The sequence below is a fragment of the Homalodisca vitripennis genome, chromosome 1 (assembly GCF_021130785.1).
Source record: "Homalodisca vitripennis isolate AUS2020 chromosome 1, UT_GWSS_2.1, whole genome shotgun sequence".
Taxonomy (NCBI): domain Eukaryota; kingdom Metazoa; phylum Arthropoda; class Insecta; order Hemiptera; family Cicadellidae; genus Homalodisca; species Homalodisca vitripennis.
The window spans coordinates 32,912,705-32,929,062 of record NC_060207.1 but is presented as its reverse complement, the minus strand read 5'-3'; the positions used below and the strand labels follow the sequence as shown (position 1 = coordinate 32,929,062).

The window sequence follows — 16,358 nt, the reverse complement described above, 5'->3', positions numbered from 1 at the left end:
GAAAAAGATTTAGTTTATAGTTTATTTAATGAGTAATCTTACTGACACATCTATTTTAACATTTCGTCATAATCGAGTCTTTCTCCTCCCATTACTGCAATGAAATTTCTTGCGATTTCCTTTTTTACTCAAATTATATACATAGTGATAGATGACGTAGTGTCAGCAGAATCTATTATATTTTTATTGCAATTTGATTTCAATATATATATATATATATATATATATATATATAATATATATATATATATATATAATATATATATATATATATATATATAAGTATTATAAGAGTTTCAGGATATCTCATATAATCACTTTCAAATATTGCTAAAGTTTTATTGCGAAATAATATGCATGATCATGTGGAGGTACAGCGATCAAGGGAACATCTCTTCCAGAGAGCGTTGGATAATCCTGGTATGCTAGCCGGTAATGTTCTCGCCACCCGAGACTCCTAGGTATCCTCGCCACGAACTCTCCTGTGCAGAAGATAGTCATGGTCTGGAACCCCGCATCTCTAGCAAGCGCCATGCTCTCCTCCACCAATCTCCTGGCCACTCCTCGCTGCCTCCAGTCACTCGACACGGAGAGCACAAACAGCTCAATCGTCCTACCGGTCATCTGGTGTAGTTGGGCATGCTTCTCAACGAAATCCATGAAATCCGCCATCTGCCCATCAGGAAGAATTAATCATCTTTAGATCAGACAATTTTACAAGTGTGCTAATCATATATCATAAACACTGATATATATGTGTCTTTGATTTTAATATTCACCTTATGCGAATTGTACTGGATTGCATTTTCATGTAACTCGTACTTTAGCATTACATGCAATTTCAAGACTACTTTTGACATAAGAACATATAATTATGTGACTAGTAATTGAGTCATGTATAGTATGAAAAAGCCGATTGTTTGCACTTATACTACTAATATTTTTATTATAAATAGATACTAAATTTTGGAAATAACGTAAAATTGTTGTTTTATGGAGTAATCCACGGAAGATAGCTATTAGATTCTGGGATAGACCGACAGAGCATGAACCTTATAAAATTAGTGCTCTATGTATTGAATGACCAATGTGATCCTAATTATCATCGACGGGCAAGATTATTTTTATGTGTATTTATTGACACAAAAGATATTTATAGTCCTAGGATAGAAAGCGTAGATTCACCACAAACACGACCTTTTCTTGAAGATTGGTAACTGATCGACACACTATCGGTATAGGTTCCCCGATACCTTGCTTTCTGCTCCTAATAATAGGATCTCACCAAGTTCAGGGTATTCATTAGTAGTATAGCTTTTCAAGTAACACCGCTTGGTTCAACAGACAAATTATTTGCTAAGATGATGAATTATTACACTGAATTGATGCTCAATGACTCGGCTATACAATTGTTCTAGAATTGATTCGGTTAATTTATAAATTGCTCCTTGAGTTAAGGACCCTTTGTAGAAGCCTAACTGGCAAGCTGTTGGGATTTTATTGCATACAGATAATCTCATAACATGACCTTGTCTGAAATATCAGATTACCATGAGTAGTGGGTAAAAGTGCGATCGGATAATGTTATGTAAATTGATAAAACGGGTATAACGATGAAATTCTCCAATCATGATGTACTGATTAATGAAACTTGTTTTGGTGAAAATTTGACTGATATTTTGTATAAAATGGTGAATTTTCTGTCATGTTAATTTAATTTTTGCTTCCTAGGGATTTAAGTGCTGTTGAAATTGCTAAAATGGTGTTTTTTTTATAAAATAACTATTTCTTATATGTATAATTTTTAACGCGAATTAGCCAACGTTAAAAATACAAAATATTTTTTAAATCCACCAATTTATTTTTATCAAGCTTTTACTATGGATTTACAATTTTATCATGCATGTAATTTGGAGGAGATAGTGTATATTTATACATATGTTATCAATTTGGACATGTGTTGTAAATATTTTATATGTGAAATAATATAGGCCTAGTAATCAAGAATTTAAATATGCGTATTATGTATATTAAAGGAAAGAATTGGCAGATATCGTAGTCTTATTATAAAAGCAACCAGATATTTGCCAATCATGGTCTTCTTCAATCACCTCCCCCTGATTACAAATTTGATTAAATATATAATGATTTATTTTATCCATCCTATGGCAGTTTTTTGGTCAAAATACATGGACTTAGAGTGACATTATATTAAGGAATTGTGTTACAAGCGTGTAGGAATATTGAGCTCTCAATATTTAACTAACTTTTTCGTTATTCTCCTATGAATAAAAATGTATAATATTATACAAGACTACATGTTAAGTATTTTTAAGAATGTTGTTTGCTCTAAAATTTACATTTTGCCACATGAAAGAATGCGAATGGAAATAATGATTTTCTTATAATAAACATTTAGAAATATTTAATTTGCAATGAGAACATCCTTCTTCAAACTGCATCAGATGAGATGAAATACTAAATATACGATTATGTATTTAGGCGATTTTGAGTTATCTTACCTGGTCAGTTATTTTCAGGGTGCTGACTACAGAATTGTTATCCCTTTTCACATAAATATGTTGACTCCTACGCTCTTTTACAAAATTATGTAAAATAAGCAACACTTTTATTCACAAAAATTTTAAATATTAGCTTATAAATAAATAAATATACCTAATATTTTCTCGCATTTTAGAACCCGCACACCAACTCTCATAATACGAATAAAATATTTTTAATTGTCCATTTATTTAATTTGAACAATAGTGTTATTGTGATAACGTAAAGCTGGTTGTCCGGCTATGACAGGTCCAATGATATTGGTTGACAAATCTGTTTAGCAAGGGATATTAGGGGTGACAGAATGCCAACACCATGACTGCGATGTTCAACTACTCGTCTCAACATGAGCAGTGAATGTAGCACTAATGCACCCCATGTTGCAGTAACAATTTCCATGTAGTATAATTAAGCAATATTTAGTTACCTTGATGATTGTGGAGATAGCGGATATTCAATTTCTTCAAAAGTACGTAGCTTTATAATAGCGCCCACTAGCAGGTAATGATTGTGTGAAATATTCTGTATGATTTCTTTCATTTAAAAAAAATGAAAGTAACGTTTAGAATTACAGCAAACACATTGACAGTGGCACTAATGTTGCAAGCGACAGTGAAAAAATACATACAACAACGTTTACACCAATACCAATAACCTTGACCTTTAATGTCGCATAAAGTTAAGGCTGAGGCTTTCTAGCCGAGAGATCATGGTTTCGAATCTACCGGAGGGCATTCAATTTGAAATGGATTTGCACCTTTTTCTTTATAAAATTTTGTATGATAAAGTTTAGTGCTTTTAATGTAAAAATGTTTAAATAGTTTTGTTTTAATAATATACGATTATTACACTGTCCATGACTGGTATACAGAGTGGCGCGCATGTCAGTTTTCCCAGAGGAGAAATTCAAAGGCGTTACAGGTTAACTGAATAAAACACCTTTAGGCAAGAAAACAAATTCATTATACGAAATTACTTACATATGTCCATACAATGTTGTAGCAGCTGTTCAAAATGTCCACCTTGATGTTTTATACACTTCATACAACGACTAAGAACAGAATTACAAATTTTGAGCAATAAAGGTTTATCGTTATTAACTTCAAATACATTTTTAATTAGGTTTCTGAGTTCTTCAAGATTTTGCGGTTTTGAAAATACAGTCTCCTTTATAATACCCCACAGTGAAAAATCACCTGGAGTCAGGTCTGGCGAGCGCGCAGGTCAATCGATTGTACCACGGCGACCAATCCAATCATTAAATGTGTTATTTAAAACAATCTCGAACTAGAATATCGAAATGTGCTGGGGCATATTGTTGCCAGATGAGCGAATGAATATTTAAAACTGGATTGTTTCTGAGCTCGGGAACTACTACTTTTTACAGCAACCGTAAGTAACTTTCTGAGTTAAAATTTCCTTGAAGAAAATAAAGGCCAATCAGTGCAGTACTCGAAATACCTCCCCATACTATAACACCAGGCACATTGAGTTCTGCTTGGATTACATTATGATGATTTACATCCGACCAGTACACGCAGTTATGCCGATTAACGCGTCCATTTAGTTTGCAACATGCCTCATCACACCACAAAATTGATCGCAAGAAATTTGGATCAGCCTCTGAGCGGATAATTATTGTCTCATAGAATTCCAATCGCCTATCGAAATCATCCTCATGAAGAGCTTGGAATAAAGATGGACGATATTGCTTAAATTTTAATTACTTTAACATTCTTTGCACGCTTCTTCTTTATATTTCTAGTTCAACAGATGCCTTACGAGTCGATTTACCGGAACTGGCTACAAAAGCTTGCGTAACTGTCTGCAGGCTTACTTCGTTGCAAATTTATCGTGGACGACCACAATTCGGGGCATTTAAAACGCTTCCTGTGTTTTCAAATTTATTATTTAACTTCCGCATATACTGTCGAGTGGGTATCGCGACCACTAAAGTTTTTAATTATTACAGCAGTATTTTTATTATGATTCCACCACAACTGAAGGATGTAAACACGTTGTTGGGTTGTAAACATTATAAAAACACACACAAACAAATAACAGATGCGAAGAGCGTCACTTTACACTAGCCACTGGAACATACAACAATGGACTTACTCCGTGTTGCTGCCAACTTAACTTCGTTACCAACCTATCGAAACAAAATATCCCAATTTATGGGGAGACTGACATATGCGCCACCCTGTTTAAAGGTTTTCTCCGAAATCTTGAATTACTCTGTAAGATCATGATTTTAAGATTTGTGACATTTGCCATCGTTATATGTTATAAAATTTGCTATATTGACAAAACGATGGCAAATGTCTGAAATCTTATTAACCTTTCAAATCATTCATCGTGACAACAATCTTTAAACAAAGAACAACTATTGATGGCTATAAGTAACATGTTCAATATTGTAATATAATTACCCTTTGCCATTCAGGCGTAGCATCTGCGTCATTGTTGAAATGGACAGTTTCTTTGTTGATTGCGAGTCCTATGATCTTTCCGTGTACGTCCACCGCCTTGAGGTAAATATCGCCAGAGTCGGGCGACGGCTGGTGGGGAGAGGGTAACATGTGCCGAGGGCTGCTGGTGTCGATGTTGAACAATCTGATCAGCGGCATGTCCGGCAAAAATTTCTCATATATAAAGTCGTCAATTTTCTTCATATCTTCAGGGAAATCTGCCCTTTTTATTGTGAAATCCATCATAATGGGCTGAAAGAAAGAAATTTTATTACCCGACGATAGTGAATATTGATCTCTATTAAAAGTCCTACAGTTAACAATACCAAACACTGAAAAGTAATATACGAGTAGAGACTCGTGTGTAATATTTCAACTCTTTATGTCAGTTAAAAAATACAAAATATAAAAGTAAATAAATATGCTGAAATGTAACTTCCATTTTCATCTTTTATTTACATATTTTTCTACCTCCTGTATTACAACTGAAGTAATTAGCCCTAATAAAAGTTACAACATTTTGCTATCAATTTAAATAGTGTGAAAGGATTAGTTTTAGCAATAAATGCTACCAACAATATTGCACACACTTTTGTTAATACGTGAAATAATGTTGGAGAATTTTATACTTAAAAGCACTTTGCTATCTATAACGTTTCCAAAATAGTTATACACGGCTATATAAAAAACAGTTCCTACCAAAAGTGATATCTTCAACTGTGGTTCTAATATTTAATGAAGCAATAAATGAAAAAGATGAATAAATTTCTAACTATCTTCAAAATATAAAATTCTCAAAACTCTCCCCAGTAATGTAATCTGCTTTGAAACTCTTACAATAAACTAAATTAGTAGTATGACAATAGAAGATTTCGTCACTTCCAAAAGTAAACAATAACAGTGGTTGTGAGTTACAATTATCAGTATTGCATTGATGAATATTATTACCAACACTAAAGTTATAATTGTTTAAAACATACGTGAAGTTACTTTAATAACAAACACTACTCCGCTGAAAACGTCCTTCGTACAGTACGTGTGTTGAATTATAACGTAAAAAAGTGCATTAAAATAAATTGTACTCACAGTGTTAATAAATGAGAGTAATACAAAATTAGAGACAAATACACAAACACAGAACAACGACAAGAGATGACCCGGGTGTTTGTAATTATTTGTAATAATGCATACAAGTATTGACGCTATGTAACAAGAAAACCAGTCTGTACCGTAGTAAGGCTAACGTAGAGCTACGAGGAAACTGGTTATAGACAGCTGTTGTAGGAGGGTCAAGGTCATGAAACTTGTTTTGTCCGTGATCTTGGATATACTGTAAGTGAGAGTTTGTCTACTTTGGTTTTAACTTGTGAAATACGCTAAGATATAAATGGTTTTAATTTAAATATCTCTTCCGGCTTATTCGGAAAGAAAGGTAGATCACACATGTGACCGTCATCTCTATAATATGTTCAATTTAAGATGTACTATTATGGTAGATAATTAACATTAGTATTAGTTAGACTGCAAAACTCTAATAGGACATTAACTTCCTGTTAAGCTGTATTAAGGAAGTATTCCATGAAGCTGTATTAACTTTAGTTAAGCATGTTTTAGCATATCAATTTCTTTGTAAAAACGTGGAATTGATTTACTTACAATTAATTCGAAATTACATGTAAATATATTTACAATCTTTATTTATGTAATAAAATACCCAAGATACAAATTTTACCTAAATATGAAAGACCGCCATCTTGAAACTTTTCGTTAAGACACAAGTTAAGATTTTCGAGCTCATTCAATCTAAGTGTAAATATTTTCTCTTTACCACGTTTAGTCTGAATCTACTAATAACTACAGTATTTATCAGGTTCATTTATTCCCGTATGTTGTATAACTGTATACGCCCGCTATCTCCAAACTTTACAAAATATAAACAATTACGTAGGAGCAGGTATTATTGTAAATGACCCGAGAATTCTAAAACATTTTTGGGTTGTGTTATGATGCACAATAACTCATATATAAATTATTCCTTTCCAAATTATGAATGGACACCATTTGAAACCTTAAAAGATATCAATAAAGTCAATGCAATGCAAAAATGTTGTTTAAAATTATATTTAAACACGCATTGCTTTTTGTAAATGTTGGGAAGTAGTTGAGTTAAAACTATTCACAAATGCTAATGGGCGCCGTCATGACATGTTTTACTGGTTAATACTGGATAACGAACTCTTTCAAGCTACAGTATATTCAAATACTACCTCTATTCCAAGTTTGGTCTGAATCTATTACGAAATACGGTACTTATCGTGTTCACAAATATTCTTGTAATAAGCTACTTAAAACCTTATATACTCGTTTTCTGGAAATTTTACGAGATCTTATTTTATATAGTTGTAAACTATAGTATATCGCACCAATTATACATACTCGTATATCACACTTCCCAACTTCATCTGTCGAAGATTCCGTCTTTAGTTACCACAACTACCAGTAATTTCTTGCTAAAACTTTCATATTGCTTAACAGTTCATATACGGCTCCATTAAAGATTTTTAAACGTGGTTTAGTTATTAACCCAATTATTTTAACCTGTCCTCAAACTTGAATATATAATAGACTTTATATGTTTTGAAACATGTCGTATCAAATCTTTATCATTTTAAATTACGGATATTTTCTCAGCTCTCAGATCTTGTCAGCATGAAAGTAACTGATGATTGGGTATGTTTTCATGTTTTATTTCTTGATTCATTACATATGTTTCTATTTTATCTTGTTTATAATTTTAACTGAGATAAAAGCTCACATTTTACTCTCAAACACGTTAATTATCAGTAATATAACTTTATATAAATTTTGTTTTTTTTTTTTACAGGAAATACCAATGTAACAAATACCTTACAAAGTAAGGATAAATTGTGTGGTAAATGAATTTAACATAATAGAGCAACAAATAACGATATTACAAATACAATTATAATTATAAAATAATTCATTAAAATTAATAATTTCTTTTTTTTACTGCATTAAAAACAACTTTAATATCCAGTAAAATTTCAGTGTCTGAGATTGGATTTCATCCGTAGACCTTTATTCGTTATTCCGGTACAATAGCAACTTCCCAGTCTGATAATAAACCTCTAATTTTAATACTCATCTTATACTCAAATGAAATAAAGAGGTGGATTGCAAGTTTATCTTGTTATCTAACTGGGTTACTCGGCAAGAATGAATGACATTTTTGAAAGATATGAGTCACTCAAGATGTATTTAACATGAAAAACTAAATTTAACTATTATTGGAGTGCTTCTTTTTAAATTATTCATAAAAAGCTGATCCTGTGATTTTTTAAATAAATAAAAAGTTAAGTTCTAAAAAGAAATGTTTATTTCTATTTTAATGTTTTAATTAAACTCAGAATAATGATTACATCCATTATTGATTATCCATTTGGCAATTACAATGCACATTCTAGGGACATCTCTCCTTTTTCCAAAATAATACTTTTTTAGTTAAATAGCATGGAATATGGAAGGGAACGTTATGACACTATTATTCCATCTTTAAATTCTTAGCCATTTTAATGTTATATATGGTAACAGTATGGAATAATTACTATAGTTCGTTTTAACACCAACACGTGTATAAATAAATCATTGTTTTTAAAGGGAATTATTGCTTCCATTTTGATATAAGGGGTTCTATTTTTTAAACAATTATAAAACATATGTTATTTTGTGTCATTAGAAAGCTCGATTTTATCATGGGTTTTCCCTATTGTATTATTAGCATATGAATAATATAAGGAAGAAAAACGTGAGTTTTGTTTACTATCATTTTATCAGTTTGAGTTAAAACTGATATAAACTAAGTAAATAGCAACTTAAAAACAACTAAAGTAACCTTTCGTTCAGCTCAAGTGATGTGTCCACAGCTGGTGTCTGTCGTGTGTATAGCACAAGGTCATTCACTTGCCATCTTGAAATAGCATCACGATAAACGATTGAAGCGCTACGATTCTCGCCATCGATTCTTCAATCACACATATCGATACATTCGATAAATTTTGTTGTACTACTTGTAGTTACTAATTTTTATCTACGTATGATTCGTATGTTCGTATACTAGTTTATAGTAAACCTTTTTTTATTGGTTTTGTATTGTTAGGACGGCCCTAATAGTCGTAGGTAAGTGACACTAAATAAAAATAAAGCTGTTATACGATTGTAACCAATCGTACTCAAAAAGTGGCTTAGCAAGACTTTGTTAAGGGGCTTACCAGGAGTTAATTGACATGCACGTAAAAATAATCTAAAAAGGAATATAATATAAGTAATGTGAAACGTAAATTAGCTGGCTGACAACTTACTTTATTTGTAATATTTTTCCAAATATTTTTATCCTCAAAGTGTGATTTTTGGTGTTACCAAATAGATCCCTAGGAGAGGAGGTTATAACCTCCACAACTCCATCTTTTATCACCACTTATAGGGTCATATATTTCCAGCACTAACAACGATAGTATAGAATGTTTACTGAATTATTAAAATTTAAAATATTTTCAAAATAAGGAGGTTATTAGTACTTGTAACTGTCTAAGAACATAAAAACAATAAACTTCCATAATCTTTAAAAGATTTCACTGAAAGGTAACAACTGCCTACACTGTGAACATCCAGAACTCCAAATGTTTTTTTTTTTCAAATACCTACAAACGAAAAGAACTATAGCATACGACAATTATTACTATTTTACTATTTAATATTTTATATTACTATTTTAAGTAAATAGTACCGTGACTTAACAAATACCTATGAAGTGACAAGAATGGTCGTATTTAACTTTAAAAGTGAAGCTGAAGCTGAAGAAAGAGTTAATTGTATAAAATCTATTTAACTATCTATTCCTTTTCTTATTTTCCTATAATAATACAAATATATAATTAAAATTCGAATATTAAATAAACCGCGTTGAGTCTGTTTTAAAATGATCTTTTATTTTGTTATTTAATCTTTTGAGGAATTCCATTATTTGTGATCAAACCACCAAGAATTTTGATGTGTTATGAGATATACAGGCTATTATCAAGACAAGATCATCTGTTCGGGGTGTTACCAAAGCCCGCATGGATGGCCGACCGCAGGTATTAATGTTAGCTAGATATGAGCTGTGTTTAATTAGATAAGCTACAAGTTCGGATGCTTAAAATACTTTTTCATCTCCTTTGAAAATCATAAACTGTTTGACTTGGCTTACATTTATATATATCAGTAGATAAACTAATATATTAAATTGTTTTTTAACAGTAACGGAATTTAACATAAACATATACAGAAATAGACAGCAAAACAGTTTCAAAACAACCTTAATTTTGTGGAACATCCAAACACTGAAATCGTGCGTGACTTTCTTCATCTGTAATATTGCTTTATTGCTTTGAAATCCCTATTGTTTAGTACAAAACTGTTTCATAATTTACTTTAATATCTACACTAAAGCATATATAATTATAAACATGAAGTAAGTTGTTGTGTTTACTTACACTATGACTCTTGACAGAATGATGTCTTGGAAACTGAGCCAGCTGCTCGTTATCTTCGACTGATAACGTCACAAGAACCATTCGGTCATTTGCCTGATAGTGTATCTTCATGGCTCAAACTAACATATTATCTTCTTACTAATAAGTAGAACTTGGCCTTCATGGGCGTAACTACTTTTCCTTCGAGGGGGAATTAGAGGGGTTGGCTTAATCTATTGTCACAATAAAAATTATATTTCATTGTAATGTATGGATATTTTACAGTTACACATGATTTCAACCATCCACTACCATAATTTTAAAAGTGCAGTTCAAAATTTTTATATTTTGAAATATTATAGATGTAAATGAAGGTTATATAAGATATCTGGTCAACATAATACATTTTTTTCAATACGTTTTAAAATGTGTACCTTTCATGAAAAAGTAAGTAATAGCCCACTTGTATTTATTGTTATAGTAATAATTGAATTGTGTCAAGAAGTAGTTTATCCACTGTAGTTTATACTGCCATTTATCAATGATTAAGTATGAGGTTTCTGTATATGTTTTCTCTATTTAAAATCAAATAAATTAAAAACAACTTTTTTGCTGAATGGAGTGAAGAGGTCTAAAGAATCACCATCTCAAAAGAAGTAATATACATTAATAATAAGAATCAGCTATTTCCAATAAGAACTTAACTATAATTGTTGGAGCTTGATCATTGAATCATTGATCGAGATGGTAACAATATGAAATCATAATTATTATGGCCTTCGGTGCGCTATTCTTTTAATTCTTTTATAATTATATTTTTTTACAGTATAGGGTTTTCTTGTGCATACCTGAACTAACAGATTTCGCACTAAACATGTAAAATTAATATTTTTGTTGAACTCACATACAAATAATAAACAATTGTTTTACGTATATTTTTTATTTTATCAACCCATTTTTTAGACACTCAAACCGATTACGTAGTAAGTAATTATCCCGGACCTAAAATAGCAAACCATCCGTGTATTTGAGCTCTACGAGAGTAACTGTGTCAGCAGTAAATAGTTGATTAATACAAGTTGGTTACTTGTAACATAAGTTACAAATGTAAGTTAGTTATAACAACTCTCTACGCTTCCCCCGACTGTTACAACCTAACAATAATTCATGGTAAAAGGTCTATATTGTTACTATGATATAACATAGGTACTTATTTCTTCCCTAACTGTGGCTAACTGTACTTATAGATAAACACTTTAGAACTACTTAAATATACATTCAATCTAAAGATTTCGATGTATAAATGGATAAAACATGTTAAAATGAGAATTTTGACGTACATCGACTAAAATAAACTCACGTGGAAAACCTATCAAATTGTGCAAGAGGCAATATTTCTATAACTAGAACCTTGTTGCAGGATTAGGCCAAAAAGTTTACCATGAAACTATTTACGCTAGGAAGTACTTTGACAGTGTGTCCATAACCTGCAAAAGCTGTGAAAGCAACTTATCCATATGGCAGGTAAATTTTGTACAAGATGCGCAGTAACATTCTCGTAACAATCTCCCGACAACACCCAATCCTGATCTTTCGTCGTTTTATGATAGTATTCGTATTTATTGGTAACTTTAACACCTACCAGACCCAGTGGGCATGCTCGCTTGCACATTGTTATAGTATCATGCCAGATGAGTAAGCAGGAATCAATAATCTATCTAACTGACCGAAAATGTTAAAAATTAATGAAGATATTTACGACAGTTCTTAAGCAATTTTCACTGTCATAGCTTGGAGCGACACTTGGATACTTCTGTAATTTAAAATGAGACATATTTTTAGTTCAATCATATTGCAGTTTCAAAACTTAATCATGCTTCTTTGCACAAATATGAAACTTAGCCACACAAGGTAAATCGACGGAAGAGTTGATGAAGGCGAGTAAGTCTGGGAGACTGTTGCGTCGAATATCTTACAAAGCCACCCCACTACCCCCCACCCACTGCACAATAATAATTTGTGCTTCTCTGCATTTCTTGCATTCCGCGCCCTTTGACTGCTGAACCATGTTAATCTGGCCCGCAGTGACATTCCTCATACACGGCTCGTATGCATTACGTTTTAATATTTTCCCATGCTGAAGCGATCCAGCCGTATCATCATTATTACACTTTCCCCCAAGCAGCCTTTCAGCTCCATTTACAAAAAATCCTTTATCATAAGTCATATGAAATGTTAGATGATATAACTACAATTGACTTTTTGACATTTTTATAATTTCATCCATACGTTTTAAGTTTTTATGTTTTTGTAACGTTATACGTTAAAGTTAACAAGTTTGCACCTCTAACTTTATGATAATCCACAAATTTAAAAATCTTTTCATATTATTTATTTGAACAGTAAATTTCGTACAATTTCAAAAGATAATTTTAAATTAACATTATGGTCGTTATGAATTAAATTTAATCAAATCGATTTTTCAAAATGGGCTAAGCCATTTTTGACTAGATAGAAATGCGAATGTAACAGAAAACTATTGGAAATGTTGTATCGTTAAGTAAATTAAAAAGGGAACACTACGTTTCGAGATCTGCCATCTAATCTTTTTCTCATGTGGCTATTAACCACACAGTCTATTAATTAGGTGAAAGATAAGAAGTCATAAGGCATTGGTCTAGGATCTCAAAATTTAATGTTTGTGTTACTGTATTTCTACTCAGATTTCCAAACAGAGAATCAATTTTGGAAGGTTATATATCGTAGCAATGAATCATATATTTACAGAAAATTGTCAAACATGCACATGTAAAAGTGGGTACAATTTTAAGATTCATTTGATTATTTTTATTGTATTACTTACGTACGAGATAAATAGTTCATACATACGAGGTGTGCTTTTCCTCCGCTTTAATTTATAGCATCGTATGAGTTATCTCTAGTTTCACTAATAGCCTACAATTACAGGTTTATGTAAACACGTTAAACGTCAAGCTTCCGCAATGTTTAATAGCAATAAAACTTTACAGAGCTTTAAACCAAACTCAACATATAGTTTTCCTTTGTTATCTGTACTATGTGGTTCACTGATTGAATCAAATGAAGTAGAGGCGATGCTTAACAACTACATGATAATCGTATTTCAATCCTAAGTAGGTTGCCGTTAAAAACATTTATAAACTACAATAATAGTTCAAGTAAATTTACCTACCTTCATCTTTGAGTGCAGTGAATGATTTTTTGCCTACAGTTCACGTCTTAGCGTTTGAGTGCGTAACATTTTATATTATCATCAACGTATTAACATGTTATTTAAAATTCAAGTAATTTCATTTAAAATAACTCTTCCAAAATAAATGATTTATTTGAAATTCGTAAATGAATATCACAAAAAAATTTGAATTCTTTTCTCACCAAGACAAACATTCTGGCCTAGTACTTTATAACAGGATTTGGAAAAATAAACCTATGCTTCTTTATTTTTAAGGTTGTATTAAACAGATTTTCTAGCTTGTCTTGCCTTATGTGGATAGTGAAATATTTTAAAATTAGTTTTATGCTTAGAAATCATGACATGTTTTATACTGAAATGCTAATGTTATTATACGGTCTAACAGAGGATTAAGAGGAAGTTAAGATGTACCCATTTAACTCAATTTTTTGCAATATATTCTCTTTATAAGTAATACTTTTTGCATACATCATAATACTAAATCGATCAAGTAATAAATTTTAAAAAATTTAGAAACAGTTATCTTTCTACTGATTTGTTTATTTGTTAACGAAACATAGGGCGGTGTAGTGGGTACAACGGTTGTCACGAGATAACCAGATCAAGCAACGTCGAGCGTGGATGCTGTTTGGATGGGTGACCGCTGGGCGATCCTGTCCTTGCAAGCAGCCCGCCGCCTGCCCGGCCGTTGGTGGTGGTTCGGAAGTTACCTTTAAGCCGTTGGTTCCCAGGTTGTGTTAGAGATGGCTTCTTAGCCCTAACCTTGCCTGAAGAAATAAGACATTAATTTACTTCACTTTTTAATTTACTTTATTAAATAATTACCCTCTGTTTTTTATAAATTTAAAAGAGATGACTTTAGGTTGAAAACTTTTATGAAATCATTTAAGCTTAAGATATGGCCATAATACCTCGGTCTCTACATTAGTAAAATTCATATACTCAGCCGTCAACGTAAAGCTTCAACAAACTGTGTAGCTGAGGACTTGTGTAAATATTCAATAATAAGTACAAAAAAGTTGTATATATAGTCATTTGAATTTTTTGCACTCCAACATGTTATTTATTTGCCAAATTCTTGTTTTAAATAATGATGCAGTAACTTTAATTCTGAGTCAGAACTGTTCCCAACGTTTAGAACAAAACTCATAAAATTGCTTATTTAAAACTAAATCTTACTTGATAGTTAATTGAATTTTGCGATATACATATTTAAGTGTAAAAAGCGAACATTTCAAATAAACACATAAAATTGGCATAAATCCACGAAGCAATAAAATAGACGGGCCTTGTGATATTGCTCACAGTCAAGCATAAAATATTACATTGTACATTCACAGAGAATATATTCCTGGAGAGCAACAATACGGTCTTGTTTGACTTCATCTTATATGCCCTTCACGTAGCCTTTGTCGTTGTTTGAGCGTAACTTCGTACATTGCTTTTGAAGAGGAAAGTTCTTTGTAAATTCAATGCGTAGCTGTTTATTAGCTATCAGTAAGGCACACGCAGTACAGTATCAGCGGATACATAATTGTCGTTGAAGTTGTTACAGAAGGTGTTTAATGCAAGAGTTTGTGTTACCTTGATACATCAGTAACTCTTAAGATAATGGGAATTTTCCTATTAAGCCTTTCTGTTACGGATTACAGCAAGTGAACATTTTCTGGCAACCGTTTAGGCTGTATGCTTTCTGTTAGTAGTGCAAAATGAATAAATGTAATGTAAAACAAATAAACTACAGTATTAGACTTTTCAATTACATAGGTAAATTCAAATCATTTCAAAAAATAAAATATTTCATGTCCAGTTTTCATATTCAGAAATTTTCGTTAAGTGCTTCCATAAATACAATTTCAATAGGCTGATTTTGTATATAAAATCTATCTTAAATATCCATTCTTTAATTTTTTTCTATATATTCCTTTTCCTCTTTATTTTCTATATTCTTATCACAAAACAAAACGCAAGGAAGCGATATTTAAAATGCAGCAGACATTTAAAATAATTGATTTGTTAACTGAAAACATTTATGGTCTTTGCAAACTAAACACTCTTCCCGTTGAAGGGTAAGAAATTCTTAGAAATATAAATAGGGTTTACAAAACTAATATATTTAATGTATATTTAATGAAATTCATAATATGGATTCAAATTAATAACTTGGCATTAACTTGCTTACCAACATGAAAAGATTTATTGATGTATTTATTATTTGTGTAGAGTAACAAAACTACCACATGTCATAACGGTTGATAAAGCAGTGTTACATGTTTAATGGAACTTTAATGGTTTTACAGTAGAATTAAATAAGTAAACAATAGTAATTTAAACAAATTCATAGTAAACAAAAATATATTTCAAGGTTCGACCATTTAGTGGAAGTATTGGAGGTAATCAACGATTTATTCTCACTAAGACACACTTGGTATTCCCTTCGTCTTCCCCACAATCTACAGACAAGAGGGTTTGATTCCCGAAGAAGTCAACATTATCTCGGAGGGTCGTCTCAGCCTGTGCCAGATCACTTATTCTTTTCCCGTCTCCTCTCCCTCGAGTATT

The 16,358-nt window shown here is 31.6% G+C and overlaps 1 protein-coding gene across 4 annotated transcripts; it reads right to left on the bottom strand.

Annotated features, from left to right (window-relative positions):
* Positions 1-325: 325 nt before the first annotated feature.
* LOC124359560 lies at positions 326-10,689 on the bottom strand. 4 transcript variants are annotated; one of them, XM_046812413.1, is made up of 3 exons: positions 10,586-10,689; positions 4,995-5,285; positions 326-672 (listed from the first exon to the last, which is right to left on the bottom strand). In XM_046812413.1, exons 1-3 carry the CDS (start codon positions 10,664-10,666, stop codon positions 331-333), a joined length of 714 nt encoding a protein of 237 aa, XP_046668369.1. In that variant the 5' UTR covers positions 10,667-10,689; the 3' UTR covers positions 326-330. The 4 variants fall into 4 exon arrangements, with proteins under 4 accessions (XP_046668369.1, XP_046668378.1, XP_046668396.1 ...); XM_046812422.1 differs by lacking the exon at positions 10,586-10,689 and adding an exon at positions 10,408-10,576; XM_046812440.1 differs by lacking the exon at positions 10,586-10,689 and adding an exon at positions 8,947-9,093.
* Positions 10,690-16,358: the final 5,669 nt, after the last annotated feature.